The 20,448-nt window shown below is 36.6% G+C and overlaps 1 protein-coding gene across 1 annotated transcript in view; it reads left to right on the top strand.

Annotated features, from left to right (window-relative positions):
* Positions 1-619: 619 nt before the first annotated feature.
* The window catches only part of stim2b (stromal interaction molecule 2b), a 45,968-nt gene continuing 26,139 nt past the window's right edge, over positions 620-20,448 (top strand). Inside the window, exon 1 of the mRNA XM_059535574.1 lies at positions 620-1,709. Within this exon, the coding sequence (XP_059391557.1) occupies positions 1,571-1,709 (139 nt within the window). The 5' untranslated portion in view covers positions 620-1,570. The remainder of the gene's footprint in view (positions 1,710-20,448) is intronic.

Below are 20,448 nucleotides of genomic sequence, written 5' to 3'. Positions count from 1 at the left end.
TTTTTTTTCAGCGAACCATCCCATCCCTAATATATATAACATTACTGACCACCAGACTTTTGAATCGTAGTTTATAATGTTTGCTTTGCTTGTTTATTTACATATAATTTTAGGTAAAGTGAACGCATTATTAGTTACTGGTCATGTGACGTCAACATAGCGGAGTTCATGAGGTGGGCGACCTGCTCCATGTGGAATAAAACAGCTTTTTAAGGAAGGCACATGTCTTGAGTTTATATCCCATAAGCAAACAAACAAACAAACAAACTCCTTCACTTGTAATACTTAATTGTATGCAAATCATTTTATGTAAAAAAAAGAAAATAATAATAATAATAAAAATTAAAAAATCATATTCCAGATGATCCAGATGATCCCACAAAACAAAACAACACCCACTAATATCTGCCTGCCTGCTTTGAACCGCGGTCTATCTTTTCAAAGCTCACGTTCTCTCGCGCTGTCAGCCAATCGGATTCTGCCATGTTGGGACCGTTCAACCAATTGCAGCCCACAGCGAGGAGGAAAACTTGGATGATTCTCTGGGTGTAAATTGTGCCGCGATGGGAGAAATAAAAGTGGGAAGTGATGAACAATAGAGCTGGCTGTTTCCGGGAGGCGCCAGCATTCCAGAACAACTTTCGCGCTCTTGTTGTGCATACCGACAGTCCGCCAAGCACACAGCCCATCCAGCTCACACCGGCAGCTGCTTTTGTGTCATATGAGAGTTTTAGGCGAGATCACCGAGGAGGGAGAATCAAACTGCCGGCGTGGTGTTGTCAAATGATTTGCATACGGACTTCCGCCCACTGAATTTAGTTTCTACATCAACTAGCAAAGGCAGTGGGCAGACCTGAGCCCTCAAGTCAGGCGCAGTCATGCGGACTTGACATTTAAACTCGGTTAATATTTGGACATGAACGGCACACGCGTGTATTTCGGATGGTCCCGATGGATTTGGATTAAACGGTGCACTGGGATCTGACACTTTCTTTCTTAGAGGCGTTTAGGCTACTGTGCTGGATTTCTGTCGGCTCTTGTGGATGTACCGTGACTATTTGCTGTTACTTCCAGTGTAGAACTGGAATATTGCATTGGACCCGTTGGGGTGTTTTGTCAGGAAAATGCGTGTTTTCATCTCCTCTCAAGCAGGGGGATTCCTCGTCAGTTTGCACTTGTCTGTTTGGATCCTCAAGTAGGACACAGCCAGATCCTCCAGCCCAGTCGAGGATCTGATGTCTGTATGCTCTGATGTCTATTTCAATGTGTCATATTAGAAGAGCTGACCATCTCTTTTGGATGGAGTTTTACCTCGCGATCTTCTTTTGACGTCTTGGACAGCGTTGACGCATTTTTAGATCGTTTTTTTTTTTTATGCTTGGATTAGTTTTTTTTTTTTGGCTGCGTTTTTACAGGTTGGATATTATTGTTTATTTCGGCTAATTAAACTCGGTGCATACTGTGCATCACACGTTTCATTCTTGTGATTCGTTTTGCCGATCCACTGGGTGAAAATACTGTGTGATCTCTTGTTGATTTATTTATTGTTCGTTGAAAGCTTTTGCACACCATGACTTTCTTGTCCGGGGCAGCGGTTCTGTTGCTGCGTGGACTCGTCATCTCTGCGGTATTGGGCTTAGAGAGTTCATACACTAGTCATTTGTCGAACCGAGTCACTCCGGATCCAGCTGCAGCTGTTGCTCCTACAGGTAAGACCACAAATAACTAACCACAAATCAGATCAACCTGCGTTATTTTCTTGTTCTCTGTCGAGGGGTGATTTAGCAACTCTAGGTACATACAAGATACCGTGATAATCGATTGTTAGTGCTGTTTTTGATGAGTGTTAATCAGGGAATGTTAATGTCGTCATTTCGCGCAACCGTGGGACCTGATGGAGGGCAGGTCTTTACCATCCTCAAATCACTTCTGGGTGATTCTAGAGATCCTCATGCTTTGCCTGTATGAGTGACTGCTTATGAAAGTGGTGATGGTCAGGACAACATCCACATGGAATTCCTGCTGTTCCACCAATAAACGCTTGGCATGAGAGAGCACGAGGAACCCCCTCCATACAGCACCTCTGCCAGATGGGGGTTTCCCACAGCCACTGGTTGATATAATGCCTTTGTAAAGTGTTTAAATTAAACGGACGCTCATTTTACACGATATTCACTGAAGAATTGAAACTGTATAGCCTACACAGTGGCGTAGGCAGAATTTTATTTTTGGATGGGCCTGGGCAAAAGTGAGCGGGCACTAGTAACTAAGGGACAGAGTCTATATTCAGGTCATTTCAGTTTTTTTATCCTACTAAAAAAATACAGTAACTGTAACTGACAACCTGTCCACATACAAAATCCCAATTAGCCTATCAGTTAGAGCGAAAATTAAATACAGCTTTATTTATTCCGAAACAGAAGTAATTTAAAATGTATATTTTTATTTTTCATTTCATCATTCAACATAGGCTAAATGTAGCCTATTCAAGACAACTGTATTTCCTCAAATAGGCTATATTATATAGGCTATATTATATAAGTGTATACAAATATTTTATTCAGAAATGTCATGTTTGTGATTTTTATTTTGTTTGTTCATTTGTTATTTAAATTAATTGGGAAACCGGTGCAGTAAGTCGCCGGCGTCAGTCACAAAATGTATAAAAAAGTAACTTTGTGAGGATGAATGGCAACAGCTGGCCTTAAATCCTCTAGACACTGCACACTACACAACTTTAAACACAGACTGGAAACAGTCTGACTGAGTCCAAATTCCATTAATATATTATAATTAGCCTGACAATAGTGTGTTCCCACTTTACAGAATTAACTGGATCAGCCTGCGCTTAGAACTGAAAAGTCTTACCGTTATTTGCGGGCTGATGGACAGATTTATGCATTGCTGCAGTTTTTCTAACATTTTCTAACACACAGCTGCAAAGTACTGGCTAACTGAATAGGTGAACATGTGCAAATTCACAGGCGTGACATGAAGAGCCTGTCAATCAAACACAGCTGTCAATCAAACTCATCAAGAATTAGGCAAAAACACATTTGACTTGTTTTAGTTATTTGAGATGTTATAATAGTTTTGTAATTGTGTTAAAATATGTTAAACAATAATTATTAAACAAATGTTATATTTCTATAATTAAATGGAGGGGCCTATTCATCAGAGTGCCCCTGCCTTCACCCCTTGGTATACACAAATGTATTAACCATGCTTTTTATGGCAAGCTACTGCATTTTGACATTTATTCCTTTTAAACAATTTTTGTTACTATTTTTTTTTCATTGGCTAATTAATCATTCATTTTTAAAATTTTTTTTAGTTCGACTAGTAACTACTCATTAGGTACTAGTAGATGCATATTATGGCGCTTTTCCACTACACAGTACCAGCTCGCCTCGACTCAGCTCTGTTTGGTTTTCCACTGTGTAAAAGTTGTACCTGTACCGGCTTCCAGGTACTTTTTTTCGTACCACCTCCGGCGAGGTTCCAAACGAGCTGAGGCGAGCTGAGGCGATACTATAATGTGACGTGAAAACACAGCAGACTGCTGATTGGTCAGAGAGAATCGTCACTATTCACTGCGTCATCATTACACGCGCCAGCAATAGTATCCAGATAGTATCCAGAATAACCCCACCATTTTTAAAAAGTTTGGCCAGAGATTGCGTGATATATCCAATATATCCCGAGGATCAAAAACAACATGCACTCGATTTCCTCCATTGTCCTGTGTGTGTGGGTAGCGGGTGTGTGTCGCGTAGAAGATTACGTCACGGCAGTTTCCTGCAGCGTTGCTATGACAACCAGGTACTATTGTGGAGGTACTATCTGCAATGGAAAACGGAGGGAAAAGCGAGCCGAGCCGAGTCGAGCTGGTACTGGTAATGGAAAAGCGCCATTAGTTACTAGCGCAACACTTTCCATTCAAACAACTTTCCATTCAAACAGCTGATGACAATTAATTCTCAAATGTCCATATACTGGCAGATTGATTGATGAGCCTGTTATACTGTATGTCTATCACTATTGTACAAGGCTGTTGTCACGTATAGGGCGGAGAATTTTGGGAATGTTGTCCCGGGCCTTGTAACGAGGGTCGCTCAATAAGATCTTAGTGTAACCTGCTGTCTAGCTTTTGAGGTGAGAAAGCCAACTTGCTTTGGGCCCCTTGAATTTGGGAATGACTGTATACCAGGGTTCCTCAAATCTGACCCTGGAGGGCCAATTCACTGCAGCGTTTAGCCCCAACCCTGATCAAACTCACCTACCTGTGATTTTCTAATGATCCTGAAGACATTTATTATCATGCTCAGGTGTGTTTGATTAGGGTTACAGCTAAACTCTGCAGGAAAGTGGATCTTGTGGGCCAGATTTGAGGATAACTGCTGCATACTATATATATGTTCAAATAGACTAATTTGATCCACAGAATGATAGATTCTAGGAAACTCCTGTAAATCAATGTTTTAAATATCAAACAAATAAACTGTATAGAATAAAAAATAAATAGTAAAAAAAAAAAAAAAAGCTGGTCCAATGCCTGGGATTTGTACCATACTGGTAGTGCATAATGCATAAACAAACAGGACTGATTCAGTCAGTCAGCCTATTCTGGTACATAACCCCACAGCTGTTTTCCCAATATTAGTCATGCCTTTAATGACAGTGGATCGTTTCTGTTCAGAACTACAAACTGCTCATATGATGAATGTAATCCAGATCTGCGGTCATACAGGAATGCAGACTTAATCAGAAGGGTAAATAACCTGCATGCAAATGGTAATTGACTCATCAGAAATTAAAGCCCTTGGACAAATTGTTTTAGCTGTTCTTGTAGGTTAGTGCACACTTATGGACACTTATGCATTCTTGGATTAAATGCAGCAAGTGTACCACAGTTCCCAGCTGCAACAAACCCCTTGAATTGAGAAAAACCCTTGAGTAAGTGTGTTGCACAATGGGGTTTTCTGAACTCCTATTTTCAGGGGGTTCTTGCATTTGCAATGATTTGAGCATTTGCATTCCCCTGGTACTTGTAGTTAAATTTTAACCTACAGCATGTAATTTAAACATTTTAAAGGGGTCATATGACATTGCTAAAAAGAACATTATGTTGTATGTTTGGTGTAATGCAATGTGTTTGTGGTTTAAGGTTAAAAAACACATTATTTTCCACATACTGTACATTATTGTTGGTCGTCTATGCCCCGCCTTTCTGAAACGCATCGATAATTACAAAGCTCATGGTTCTGAAATGCGAGGTGTATGCAGCTTGGCCAGCTATCAAGTGCATTTGATGGCCAAATACCTCAAGTGTGTGATGGAAATATTATGCCCCTTAACATACTGTGATGCAGTCTCCTGGCATGATGAGACAAAACCAATAAAACCCATTACAAACGAGGGATTTATTGCATCCAGCGAGGACATAATTACTGATTAAAATGACTTATGCTGTCTTTTTATGCCTTGCGTATCATGCTGCATAAATATAAAACCATGTCTGCATCTGTGTTTGGAGAAACAACAAAAACAAGCACTACTCTACACTGCTTAAAATTCGTTTTTGAATCATCAGTGGCAAATTCTTTAAATATAAAAAACATTTACTTATAGATTGTAAGTCAGAAGCGCCAGACTGTTCTTGCAAAGTTGGAACTTCTCAATCTATAGAAATAGCCTTTGTGCACAGATATGTTATCAGCTACTTTGCAGGTTCAGGAAACAGTCCTCCATAAAATGCGCTGCATACTGTACATTTAAATAATTGGGTTGAACTGTTCTGGGACTATGTTGTAAATACAACTTAACCACTCATTTTTTTTAATTCTGTCCTTTTTTGGAAGGCCAAACAAAGTATTTTTTTTCTTTCACAATGAAACACACAGCGTCACACACTGTGGGTTTGAGTGAGCGGCAGCCGGCGGATTCAACGAAGGAGCGGCCGGCGGGCTTCTGGCAATCACGTGACGACCCTGGACTTGACTCGACTTTGTGAACGAATACTCCAGCGAGAATAAAAGTTATGCATTCTTTGTGTAAAAATTTGGGTGGTGTTATGCAAATCAATAGTGATGTAGACATGTGGGGGCGTGTTGAAATGAGGTGTTTTAGGAGGGCGTGGACAAGTCTTAACTTTAAGAATATCTCTTTGGGTTTGAGACTTTAGCAACTTTAGGGATCTTATCTTATCTTATCTATGGCTCATTGAAAAATACATGTTGGTGACAGTACTTTGAAATTCTATCATGTTGCTTATTGCAAGTTTCGTGACACTTTTAGTTTTAAATGTTTAGTGAGTGATGCTAAAAGTATGTTCATATTTATATTTTAAAGATGAATGTGAATCTTGCAAAATTTTGTTAAAGGCCATGTTGCAGGGTAACCACCACTTTCGATTAATGGGTACATAAATCACTCAAGATATGTATATCATTTTTAAAATGTCTCAAAAATGGTCTTAAAGACCATTTTTTTATGTTTTTGGTATTAACGTTTTTGTTTACGCAACTCGGTGATGACGTCACGTTGGGGAGAAGTGGAGGAAAGGTAGCCTCAGCCAAGTATGATGCCGCGTTCCAAGCAACCCGTAACCCGTGTTTTTCCAACCTTAAACCCGTGAAAGTGCACTGGAACGGCCTTCAAACCCGTGACTTCACACCCGTGAACTCGTACTAGATCAATGTACTCCGAGTTCCGACATCACACAGGACACGAAACAACAATGACAGCCCCTACGGATAATACTGCCTACGGATGCAGGTGTTTATGCAAGTGGTACACGTTGAAAAAACGATTTTAGGTCAATGTAACGTTGCAATAAAATAAATAATCTAGCTACAATTCCTTGCGCTCAGAAAGTTTGGCATAACTTGCCTGGAACGGTACAAAGTCGTTAATCATGGTATGAAATAGCGATTACGAGCTCAAAAACGTCCCTGGAATGCAGCTGATGGGGATGAGGAAGAGATGGCAAGAGCCAACATGTATGATGGCCCGCAGCCGTGTAATTTCGAAACCTGCCAGACGTGAGAGGGCAAATGAGGAATTGCCAAGAACTGATGTCCGTCAAAGCCAATTAAATGCATGATTGTGAGAGAATGAGTGGAGAGTTGAAGTGTCCTGGTGAGTTGCTATCATTTAGCAACGCAGCAATGAGCACTGGAGCTAGTCTACGAGCAGCAGTGCACAATAACGACACATATATTTTTTTTTACTGTCCCTGAATAGCACAGAGTGAAAAATCAACGTTTTCTTTATATCTAGTGGCAGTGATCATGACGTTAGTTCAGATAAGTACCGGTAACCTTTGTCATAGTGTCGTAGAACTGGTAAACTATTCTATAAAAAAGGCATCATGCTAGCTATATGGGCGCTTCTAAACGTTTATCTCTTCCTCCGGTGAAAATGTTGTTGCAATCGTAGCCGCGCGTCTGTCGCTATGTTTGGCAGGTGCCGTCCCATGGAAACTGCGTTGTAAAGCTTGTGCTGTAGGGAAGTGAGTGCGTTTTGGTCGCTGTTGGTCAATATTTATCTGTCTGTCTGTCTATCTATCTATATATCTAGTTGATCTATCTATATCTGTGTATTTATCTATAATCTGCGCTTTCTGAATACTCTTGTCTACTACTCGTCTCTCTCTAGTCACTCTCAATGCTCTCAAGGCATGCTTTGGTAAATTCTCTCCCCAAGGTGACGTAATGTAATGTATTGTGGGGGAAAGGAGACCGCTGTAAGATAGTACCTACTTTTTCGTATTATATTCCGTTTTGTGATACCCAACAACATAAAATACAATGGATAACAGTTTAAATGTTTATTACCAACAAGCAAATTGCACAAATTCGTTGAAATATTAACCATGCAACACGGCCTTTAAGTTTCTTGGTACGGTTCAGATGTGAAATATTATTGAATGAAAATAAAAATTAAGATCGATCTATTTTCCTACGAGTCTATGTTGGTCACAGATCTTCATTACATGATGAGACCTTATTACAGGGAGCTGATTACTATCAGCCTCCAAATGAGTCTCTACACAGAAACACATGTTTATTATAAGGACATGGGAAATGAGAACACAGTGTGTTTGGCATTGTTGTCCAGTCACTGATGAGTTTAGTTAAAAGAATAATTCACCCAAAAATGAAAATCAAGTAAAAAAAAAAAAAAAAAAAAAAAAAAAAAAAAAAAAACAGAAGTCGATCGCTACTGTCAGCTGTTTGGTTTGCAACAATCTTCAAAATATCTTAATTTGTGCTCAAGAAAGTACCTCATACAGGGTTGGAACAAGTGAAGGGTGAGTAAATGATGACAGAGTTTTAATTTTGTGGGTGAACTATCCCTTTAACTAAAAGTTAAATATTATCAGTGAATATGTGTTTTGTGGCATAAGGCTCTAAACCTAATAACTAAATACATATAATTACTTTTTTGGGCAATAATTCTTCCCAATGTCAGACTAATGAGAAAGGAGATGGCAGAGCAAGTATTTACTGGCACGTAGCATCTGTGTTGGCATGCATAACTGTGAATTGTGCTGTACTCATTCATTTACTGTATATGTGCCAACTGTGAATATTAAATAAAATAAAAGCTGTTAAACCTGAGCAGTAGGCCGTGACACCTGCAGGGAAAGGTGTAGTCCAGCTATAGGCAGATAAACTGCTGAGTGACAAATTAAGTGCTTGTCTTTAAATGTATTTGCACAGGCTGCTTTAAACCGTTGCGTGTGTACTTCGTTGAGTTCCCACTAAATCATTATGGGCGCAGTCGTAATGAGATACAACCTATGGGGAATATTTGGGACACACGGTAGTTTAATTACATTTATTTTTCAATTTTTTTTTATAATCTACACTGAAAAACTGGCTGCTTCTGTTTGCCAGAACTTTACTGTACAAAATACAGTGGTGATACAAGCAGTATACCATGCATCTTTGAAAATATGTTTACAGTTCCAAACTGTGTATGTAAACTATATAATGTCAATGAACCATTCTATTAGAGCTATTAAAATCTGTTTGTTACTTAAAATGTGCTAATAATGACACAGGTGGACAATGGAAGGCCACAAGATGACTTAAAGGTTATCAAAATTGCCCTTTAACGTTGTTAGTCACACAAAGACAAAACAACACCATGGTAACATATGATACTGCAAGTCAGAACATTAACATAGAAAGCAGAACAGAATATTCTGATAACAACAACAACAACAACAAAAAACTGTACATAAATATAAATAAATGTGTTTATGGGGGTATGCAGGGAATTCCCCATAATTACTGTTTAATGTGTATTTCCTTGTTATATACATAATTTACTATGAATTTCTAAACATTTTTAATTAGAATTGTATTGAATTATATTGAATTTTTATTTTTAAATGCACATATATAGTATGTATTATTTTAGTTCAAAATTCTATATGATAATTTGAGCCATTTGTATGCATACGCATGTTTAGTCATGTGGCAGTTCCTCTGGTGGTGTTGTGCTTATGTGTGTTTGTATGTGCGTGTGTGTGTGTCCTGCTGGAGTTAACCCAACAAACCACTTCCCATACCGACTTTGGTCTGCTGCCTTGCAGGATGCCACTGATAATGTGCATGTGTTTATGCAAGAAAAAGGAAGAAAATTATAAAATTTAACTACATAAAGAATTAAAGAACTATAGAAAGCACATCAGAAAAGGAACCATGAGTAGACCTTGCTCTTGTCTGTGTGAGTGGCATGTGTTAGGCTGCTTGTTCAGTTAAGGGCTCCCAATTGTAAGCACAGTAATGAAGGAATTTCCTGTAGCTTAGATGATTATCATAACAAAAGTGCTCTGAGTGAAAGGTTTATTGTTTTTGTGTCTTTCAGATAATTTGAATACACATCGTCTTAGAGGCTTAGATGGATTTGTTTATCTGTTTGTGTGCCTTTTTGGTCTCTGTTCCATGAATGTCCTACTTGATGGAAGGCTGAACAGGTCACCTCAGGCCATACTACAATACTTAAAATTAAAAGTTTTATTTTTATTTTTTTTATTTTTTTTACTTTACCATTCTAAAAAGTGTAAGTAGTTGGTAATGCTCAGTTTCATCAAACTGTAAAACTCTCAACATCGTGTTTGGGATAAAGTTGTCTATTAGCACTTTTTTTTTCTCAAACAAGATCATTTTGATCTTGTCCATTAATAATGTCTGTATTATCTAAGTAATCCCTGGTAAACTTGAAAAGAGTGTTGATATGCTCTTTATATTAGTTGTTTAATCAAGACACTTTATATTAAGTAGCCTTAACTACTATGTACTTAAATCAAAAACTAAGTACAATGTTCTTATTGTGTACACATTGTATTGCAATACACTTGCTGCATTTGAGGTAGGATACGGGTTGGGTTTTGGTAAAAGGGATGGGTCAACATTGTAATTATAAATGTAATTATCTACATATATTTTAAAAGATATCTGCATGTAATTATATAAGTACAATGTTAAAACATATATTTACACAAAAGTGCATTGTACCAAATGATTAATTTAAATGTAAGTATATGTAGTTAAGGCCACTTAATATAAAGTGGGACCCTCACCCATACGCTGATAAGGAGGCACAACTAAACCGTTTGTTCTGGAAAAAGTATTAGTAACCAGACTTTCATTGTATGGGCAAAAAAGAAACACTGAGACATTTTTCTAAATATCTTCTTTTATGTTCCACAGCAGAAATAAAGTCATAAAGGTTTGGAATGACATGAGGGCGAGTAATTTAACTTTTTGGGTGAAATGTCCCTTTAACTATAATTTATTTCCTATTTGCATTTTCAGAAAGATACCCCATTTGAGGCCTTTCAGACCCTATTAATCAGACAGGTGATTAATATATAAATTCATATTATTGCACTTTCTTTTTGAGACACTATATGAGGTTGTCAAAATAATGTTTAATCTTTTTAAAAGGCTAAATCAGATAACAAGATATGTATAAAAAATACTTTGCTGCATAAATTTAAATTTTTCAGTACACAGTTCCTCATAAAACTAACAAATAAATCCAACAATAGTGATGAGGTTTGAAAGCTGTCTACAGTTTTAGGTTTGTTATATGAGGTGGTATTAGAAATCCCCTTTTGCACATTTAATGCATTAGCACATTTAATGCCTTTGGGTATTTAGATTGTTTAGCTTCTCAACAAACAAACTGCCTTTTAAGAGGGACATGTTGGCCTGGAAGTATGAGTCTGGGAATTGTGATTTTCCTTTAAAAAAAAAAAAAAAAAAAAGTCAGATGATCTGCTCTTGTCTTGTTCTATCTCTCGACTAAGGTATTATCATTACATAAATCTGAAGTAGGAAGTTAAGCATCAATGTCAAAGCTGCCTTTCACACGCAGGCTGTGTTATGCAGGCCTTTCAATTATGGACAGACTGGTTATGCAACATTTTTGTAACTGTTATCGTATTAGACTAGTGGGATTGACATCAGCGTAACAGATGATTCAAATAAGACAATCTCAGTGTGATTAAGTTGTTGAAAACAGAATTGTTGAATAACTTGGAGGACTTTACCAAAGGTATAAATCTGCAATGGTATTTATTTTATGTGCCTGTCTCTACTGACTGGAGAAGAGCAGTTGAATGAATACTTAGATGGTGCCACTCTGTGTGTACTTCATCATGTCATATAATGTTTATCATTCCCTAAATGGTGCCTTATCAGCACAGAAACTGCATCTAAAGTGCACAGAGGCAGAATAAATGCATTTACACAAATGATGTTATGACACAGAGGCGTCATGCTCATTCAGACGTGACGGACCATTTTTTACAATAAACAAAAGTTGTAACACTAGAGTCAACTGTCCAGACTTGAACCTACTTCAGCCAAGACTTAAATGGTGCATGGCACCCCCTTTATGACAGTGTTCAGCGTTGCATTATTACAGTGAGTATACTACAGTAGTTAATTTTTTCTATTCTTTTTGTTCAGACTGACATTTTTTTTATTATTATTTTGATTTACTAAAGTTACCTTTTTCTTAAAGACATTACATCAAAATTGATAAATGTTACTCTTGAGCACAAAACCAGTCATAAGGGTCAATTTCTCGAATTTGACATTTATACATCATCTGAAAGTTGAATAAATAAGCTTTCCATTGATGTATGGTTTATTAGGATCAGACAATGTTTGGCCGAGATACAACTATTTGAAAATCTGGAATCTGAGAATGTAAAAAAAAAATCTAAATAATTAAAAAATTGCCTTTAATGTTGTCCAAATGAAGTTCTTAGCAATACATATTACTAATTAAAAATAAGGTTGTGCACATTACTATTATTTTGGTCACACTTTAATTTGGGGACCAATTAACTAAATATTAACAAAGACTTCCACCCAATAAATTTGCTGCTGATTAATAGTAATAATGCTTATTAATATTAATAATCAAAAACATTTACATGCCCACCCTCTGCAATGTCTTCTCTTCTCTGATGACATGTAGCCTATATCAGTGCAAGAGTTTGCATTTGCAGTTTGCATTTAATGTTGACGTTAAAAACATATTTTAGATCGAATTCTTTTGAATGTTTATTGTCTCTTTGTCCACAGCAAAGTCTGTAATAGCGTCAGCACTGCTGCATAAACTGTTGTTGTCCCTTTCCCTTTCCATTTCCATTCATTTGTCTGGTAATCTCTTTATCTGGTCTGATTAAAAGGAACTCTGCCAGAACAGTTGTTTTCCATAGACATCGTCTCAACACAAACAGAGCTATTAAGCTATTAGTTATTTCTTATTTCTTGTTGAGCTGATACGAAACAGGGAGCATGGTCTGGCTTTGTGAGCAGCATCAGAGCAACTGTAGCACTCTACATTTTTTCCTAAAGCAGTTAAGCACAAGCCCCTCTCTGCAGTCGATTCTAAACATTTTATTGGTAATATCAATCCCAGTGCTGATTGGCAAAAAAAATAAACATTAACCCCTAACCCAAACCTACATATCTTGATAGATAGCTCATCAGTGGATCTAGTTATGATTTTTCTGAAGTCTTGACTGTGTGATTGAGTTGACCAGTGAAAAGGCTGTGGGGCAGGGTTTGACTAACTGCTTTGAGGAGTGAAAGAACACACTTTGAGAATCCAGTGTGCAGAAAAGCCTTAAAGGGATAGTTCTCACAAAAATGTTAGTGCTGTCATCATTTTGTCACCCTTATGTCATTCCAAACCCGTATGATTTTCTTCTGAGAATAATTTGAATATCTGGCTATCATCGATAGATCATCGTCTTTTGATACACCCCAGCCAGAGGAGGTTATCACGGGGCAGACAGCACGTTGCCTGTTACGTCATTTGGGCTGCCTTGTTGTGCACAGTGGCACTGAGAACATTTTATTTCAGACACTGAAGTCTCTTTTAGTTTCCATATGTAATAGAATTAGTCCAACGAATCGTTCCATTTGTAATGCGTACTGAACCGAAAGCCTCATACCAAAGAGTTCAATACAAATGCGTGTGGTGTATCGTTACACCCCAATAAAGATGTACTTAAGTCTTAGTGAAGTCAGTATTTATTTGTAAATAGCATGCAATTAAGTGTCTAAAAACATTACATTCACATTCTCAAGCATAATATTATCAAAAGATAACTGATCCCAGTCTAAACTTGGACGCTAGAAGTAGACGTCATAATCTAGACCGTCTATCTGATCTGATCATGCTTTCCGATTAGATCTAATGGAATACAGTCACGCGCGTCTGCTTAGATGGAACGCTAGATGCCATCAATTCCTTTGGGTTCTCAGTTTGGGAATATCCTGCATGTCTGCTTCCTGTCGTCACCACAAGATTATGACCTAGACACTATTCTCACTTGGGGTAATTAATTGAACCCCTCAGGGTCTATATAAATACACACAGACACAAACACATGCTTCTGTTGTTATAGAACTCCAGGCCAAATAACACAATGATTCAATTGAAAATAAGGTAGGTGGTCCCACTTTATATAAGGTGGCCTTAACTACTATGTACTTACATCAAAAAAATAAGTACATTGTGTTCATATTGTATTGCAAAAACACTTTTGCTGTTATTAAGGTGGGATATGGATACGTTTAGAGACATATTTGGTGGTATGGGTAGGTATAAGCATGGGGTAAGGTGTAGTGGATGGGTCAAAAGTGTAATTATAAATGCAATGACACAAATTAATTACTGATGTAATTATGCAGGTATATAAAAATACAATGTAAAACATGTATGTACACTATACTTGCATTTTCCCAAATGATTAATTTAAATGTAAGTACATAAGGCCACCTGATATAAAGTGGTACCAGGTAGTTTGTGTGCAACCAAGAATATGTTTATATACTTCTCTTTACAGTTAATGTAAGAAATGTGTGTGGTTAGCCATGCAAAACACACCACCATGGTAATAGGCTGTTGTGGATTGGCAGTGTGGAAAGAGGTTTTTTAGTGCATTATTCTTTTAAGAACTGTTTACTGAAAGGTTTTTTGGCGAATCAAAAAATATTTCTTTCTATGGAATCACTGAGAAAACCCACTTTTGAATCCTGCTTGTCTGTAGGATCCTCTTGAATAAAGCCTTTAAGATACACAGACACTAATGTGACACTAAAGACCAGAAAGACCTTTTTAGCAAAAAAAGAAAAAAAAAAAGAATAAATGGTAAGGGTAATGTTTTAATTAAACTGAAACGATTCTCCAAAGTCCTGCGTCCTCCCACCGGTATCTCAGTTCATGCAGAAAATTGTGCCCAATGGAAATGTAGGTCACTTTATTGAGCTGGATTGTGCAGCTTGTTTTGTTCCATTCTTTAGAAGAACTGAGGGAGTTCTTTGTTATCTGGTGTATGTGGCTGTGTTGTGAGGTTTACTTGTCACTTCTAGTCTGGTCTTCATATACTACCTGCTTTCACAAGGTGATGGCATACATTTCACTTTATGTGCTGGATGGAATCCATATAAATGGACTCAATTCAAATTCTTGGATATAATCTTCAGTTTCAGTGGAGTTCTCAGTTAAGTTCTTAATAGCTCATAACCCGGATGATTTGTAATTGTAATAGACTTAGAACTATATAACACAGGTATCACATCGGAGAGCCTCACATGCCAAACGCTTAGCTGTAACATCTTTTGGCATAATACTAGAAAGGGAACGACATGGAGGTGCTAAGACCCACTACAGAGCAGAATAATGCCACCCATTAGTCCAGCTGTGGTCCCTAGATTACATGCCCTTGATCTGCCCCACACTCACATTCACACAGAATGCACAGTCCACAAATGCATATAGGGATCCTTGAGATATTTTCTTGACTGAAGTGCTAGTGAAGTGGCTCTGTATAATTTATCCTGCTTTCCTCTCCTGAAGGTCATGTTACAGTAGTCACTGTTCATTCTTTTCTTTATTTATAGCTGTCAGTCTCAAATGTCCACGGTCCATGCTGTCATTTTGCAAGTGATGAAATCTGATCTGTTTGTTAAAACATCTGTATCAGGTTTATCTACATCGATTGCTTTAGTAATGATGTAAGCGTCAGGCATCAACACAATGCCAAGAGTCTTTCTCAGACAACACTGGAGAGTAGCTGTCTGTATGGAAAACTGGCTGCTGTTCATGCTGATAGCTTGCTGTGGTGTTAAAGGAATAGTTCACAAAAAAAATGTAGCATTGTATCATTTGCATGCTAAAAAGATCCACTGCAGTGAATGGGTGCCATCAGAATTAGAGTTGAAACAACCAAAGAATATCACAGCAGTCCACAAACAAATCAATCCTTAAGACTTTCGCTTTCTCCAGTAGAAAAAGTAAACTCATCTTAATCAGGAGACAAAATATGCATTGATCAAGCAAAGATAGTTTACAAGCAAAAAGTTATTTTTAGATTTTCCCTATTGAAAAAAACAGCATATGCTGGATAGGTATGTTTTGAATTATGACAGCAGGCCATGAGTTGGTTTAAGCTGGTTATGTGCTGGTCCTAAGCAACTAACTCCTGCTCAGGACCAGCTCAAACCAGATGCCATGCTTCAAAAAATACTAAATGCCACTCCATTTGAATGCAGGTGTTGGCAATTTAGCGGTAATCACAGAAACAGATTTACTTACTAGATGCGCATGATCATATAGTTAGATATATCGCCCAGCCCTAGTTCTGACTGCTTAAAAAATAAACTGGTTTAAGCCTTATGCTGTGTTATGCTGCTGACCACACACAAACACTTGAGAATAGAGACAGATTCATATGAATGACAAGCATTATGAAAGCTTGAAGTAGTACTGTTCATGGGTGAGGAGATGAAGGCATATGTCAGATGAAAGGAATAGCAGCAGCTTCTTGTTTCAGGGAGTTTCCCACTTCTTCAGGGTCAGAGAGAGTGAAAGAGAGTCTGTTGCTCTGCAGGTCTTGCATCTTCACTGTGCAAAGAAACCCAAATCAGACTGACACAGTTTATTTAGGGTGTGCTCTATAAAGAAGAAAAAAAGCTGTCACTTCTCTGTCACTAGAAAAACAACCAACTCAAAAACCATTGAAAGCAGTAGTGAAAAATGAATGTCACATCGGCACACTCAGTTTTTTTTATCTCTAACTTCAATGAGGGCCTTCAACACTTTGTCTACAGTAGGCAATATGACAGAGATCGCTTTCTCTGTTAACAGACCCAGTATTCTTCAAAAAACTTTTACACCTACAGAAATGACACTAGTGTAATATCAGCTTATAATGGGACCATGTTTTTCTCCTATAACAGCTTCACAGCAAGTATCGATTCTATATAATCTATACAGGTGCATCTCAAATTTGAATATCATGGAAGAGTTCTTTATTTTTTGTAATTTAATTAAAAAAAGCAAACTTTTTTATATTCTAGATTCATTGCACACAAACTGAAATAGTTTTTTTGTTTTAATTCTGATGGTTATGACTTACAGCTTAAAAAAATAAAAAAAATCAGTATCTCAAATATTTTGAATATTTTCTCAAAAAAAAAAAAAAGAAAAAAAAAAAAAGATTTACAAAACAGAAATGTTCAAGATCTCCCAAGCAGGCCCCTCTTGCATGAATTACTGCTTAAGTGCGGCGTGGCATGGAGGCAATCAGCCTGTGGCACTGCTGAAGCATTATAGAAGCACAGGTTGCTTTGATGTTACTTATCTTCCTTTTCACAATACCCCATTGATTCTCTGTGAGTTTCAGGTCAGGTGAGTTGGCTGGCCAATCAAGCACATAATATCTAGGTCATATATTTGTATATAAAACTCATCTGTTTAGCTGTGCATTTATTGAATGAGCACTGTGCAATGTCCAAACTGATTGCACTGTATTTTCACTGTTTTTTTATTTTATTTTATGTAAAGTCATTTTCTAACTGTTTTAAAATCATTTGAAATAAGTAGATTTTTTAATAATTATAAAAGTTTTAAAATTGCTTGTTATATTCTTGTTATTATTTTTCTTCATTATTATTTTACTTTCTTTTATGTAAAGCACTTTGAATTACCATTGTGTAAGAAATGTGCAATATAAATAAACTTGCCTTGCCTTGCCTATATTTATATTTGTAGCAATAGCCAAAAATGCATTGAATGGGTCAAAAAGATAAATCATTAGGATATTAATTAAAGATCATATTCCATGAAGATATTTTGTAAATTCGCCACCGTAAATATATAATTACTTAAATTTTGATAAGTAATATGCATTGGTAAGGACTTAATTTGGACAGCTTTAAATAAGATTTTCTAAATTATTTAGATTTTTGCAAGATCCAGATATTAAAATAGTTGTATCTCAGTCAACTATTTCCATACATCAATGGAAAGCTTATTTATTCAGCTTTTAGATAACTTATAAATCTCAAATTTGAAAATTGTCCCTTAAAGCGTTGGTTCACCCAAAAATTAAAATTATGTCATTAATAACTCCAATAACTTCCAAACCAGTAAGACCTCCATTTATCTTCGGAACACAGTTTAAGATATTTTAGATTTAGTAAATCTAAAAAACTAAATCTAAAATATCTTAAACTCTGTTACTTACCAGTTTGGAACGACATGAGGGTGAGCTATTAATGACATAATTTTCATTTTTGGGTGAACTAACGCTTTAAAGGCACAATATGTAAATTTTTGCCACTAGAGGTCAAAACAATAATAAAGGCGAAGGAGTAAGGAGAATGTTCACGGATAAAGTTGTGATGTAATTTTTTTATTCTTAATTACACCTTGCACAGTTATTCAAACAGCAAATAAATTACACTGAAAATGCGAGCAAAGAACATTTACTGTACATTGTGAAAGAACATTTTGACTGACTTAAGTCTAGAGTTTAAGCACTCTCAAATAAACTCTCCTTATAATCAGTAAAGCTGTCTATTTATGGTTTTATGAATGAATCTTGTACATCATACGAAGGCTACAGCTGCACTTTGTTGTTTATAATGAGAGAATTTGCGTGAGAGCTGAATTCAGTCAGCCAGTGTGTGCAGTAAACAAAAAAACTTGTCTTAATGTTTCTGATTGGTCATCGCATTCTTGAGCTCAGAACACTCGTGTGTGATTGGTTATAATGGGTAACACTTTAAAAACACATAAAATATCATGGTGAAACTTTCAGCAGATAATTTAATGCTGTGTTCAAGACTTTTCCTTTAAATTTAATTTTATTTGGGACAGCCGTAATGGATTTAGCTTAACGTTAACTGTACAGCAGCATTTGTGTTGCCATAAGGTGCGTCCCAAATCATGTACTTATGCACTATTCTAAGACGTTTTGTAGTATAAATAGTGCGAGTAGTGTGTTCACACAAAAAATTCCAAAATAAGAAAGTGTACTTTAAATACCTGGATGATACACTTAAATAACCGACAAAACGAAGTGTGGAATATTGAACACTTCATGCACTCGCAAATTTAATTACATAGTGAAGGGAAGGGGCTATCTGACTCTGATTAAAAATGATGAAAGAACCTTAGAATATATACAGTATATATATAATTCATATATATACTGTATATATATATATTAGGGATGGGATGGTATGAAAATTTAATATCACGATTATAGTGACTAAAATTATCATGATTATCAATATTATCACGGTTTTGTTGAAACGAGATGAAAGTGTTCAAAAATAGTTGATGCTCACACTGAAAACATTTCAGCAAGTTTTATATTTAATAATCAACAAACAACTAATAAAACAAGCAACTCTATGCACTTAATTTAAAGAAAGATTAAATTCTGTGGCATTTCCTTCCTTACAATGAAAAGTGTAGAAGCATAGAAAAGCATAGAAAAGTCACTGACTTTCGCCATTCCTTATCGAAAAAAAACAAAAAAACATTGTGCGCTGCGCTTGCGTCAGACTGTTGCTGGCTGGACATAATTTAATAGCGAGTTATTAAAACCGCGATAATCAAACACGGTTTTAATGATAATTCATTTTTAAACGATATTACTAACCTTCAGCACATTTTATCATGGTTATCGATAAAACCGGTTATCGTCCCACCCCTAATATATATATATATACATATATAATTCAGTACACGGCTGAGTACATATAGTGTGTGATTTGGGATGCAGCTTATATAGTTTATACAAGCGGACACTGGGGATATGCGGATAGTACGTCATCGGCGACAATGACCATGGATTAGTCATTATTTAAATAATAATAATAATAATTATATATATACGTATACATGCACATATATATATATATATATATATATATATATATATATATATATATATATATATATATATATATATATATATATACACAGGGTGCGATTTGTGAAAAAACAGAGGGGGGGAGGTTTTGAAACATTTTAATTCATAAAAATAAATCATGAGAACATGAACTAGATGACGTCAGAGGCTCGCGCTGGGAAATAGGCTATTAGTTGATAGGCTATTACTCGTGAGGTGTAACCAATCGGATAGCGCCATGGGCGGGGCATTGAGCAAGTCTGCAGAGGTGAATACAGAGAGGCTGAGCGGCAGCTATATCAGAGCCAGCCAAAGTAGCGCATTTTAAAATAAAATTTACTTTTCAAACCACGGATCCGTGATAAGTTTTGTGATCCATCTCGCCACTAGTGTAGTAGCACTGATCACTTTGAGGGGGGGGTAAATTTATAAAATTAATTAAGCAGAGGCGGGAATACATTGACCAGAAAGGGGGAAATCCCACACGTCCCCCCTGGCAAATCGCACCCTGTGTATATATATTTGGAATTTCTCTGGATTTACAAATCCTTTGGAACTTTTGGTACATTAATAAATGCACAACTGTGTGAAATATATCACACTGTGCAAGTAGTAAAATCTTACATATTGTGCATTTAAAACTTGTTTTGTGGTTCAGGGTCACATATATTAGATTTTTATGCAGCTATATTTTT

Source organism: Carassius carassius, chromosome 3 (assembly GCF_963082965.1).
Source record: "Carassius carassius chromosome 3, fCarCar2.1, whole genome shotgun sequence".
NCBI lineage: Eukaryota > Metazoa > Chordata > Actinopteri > Cypriniformes > Cyprinidae > Carassius > Carassius carassius.
The sequence above is the reverse complement of the archived record's forward strand: the minus strand, read 5'-3'. Positions and strand labels throughout refer to the sequence as shown.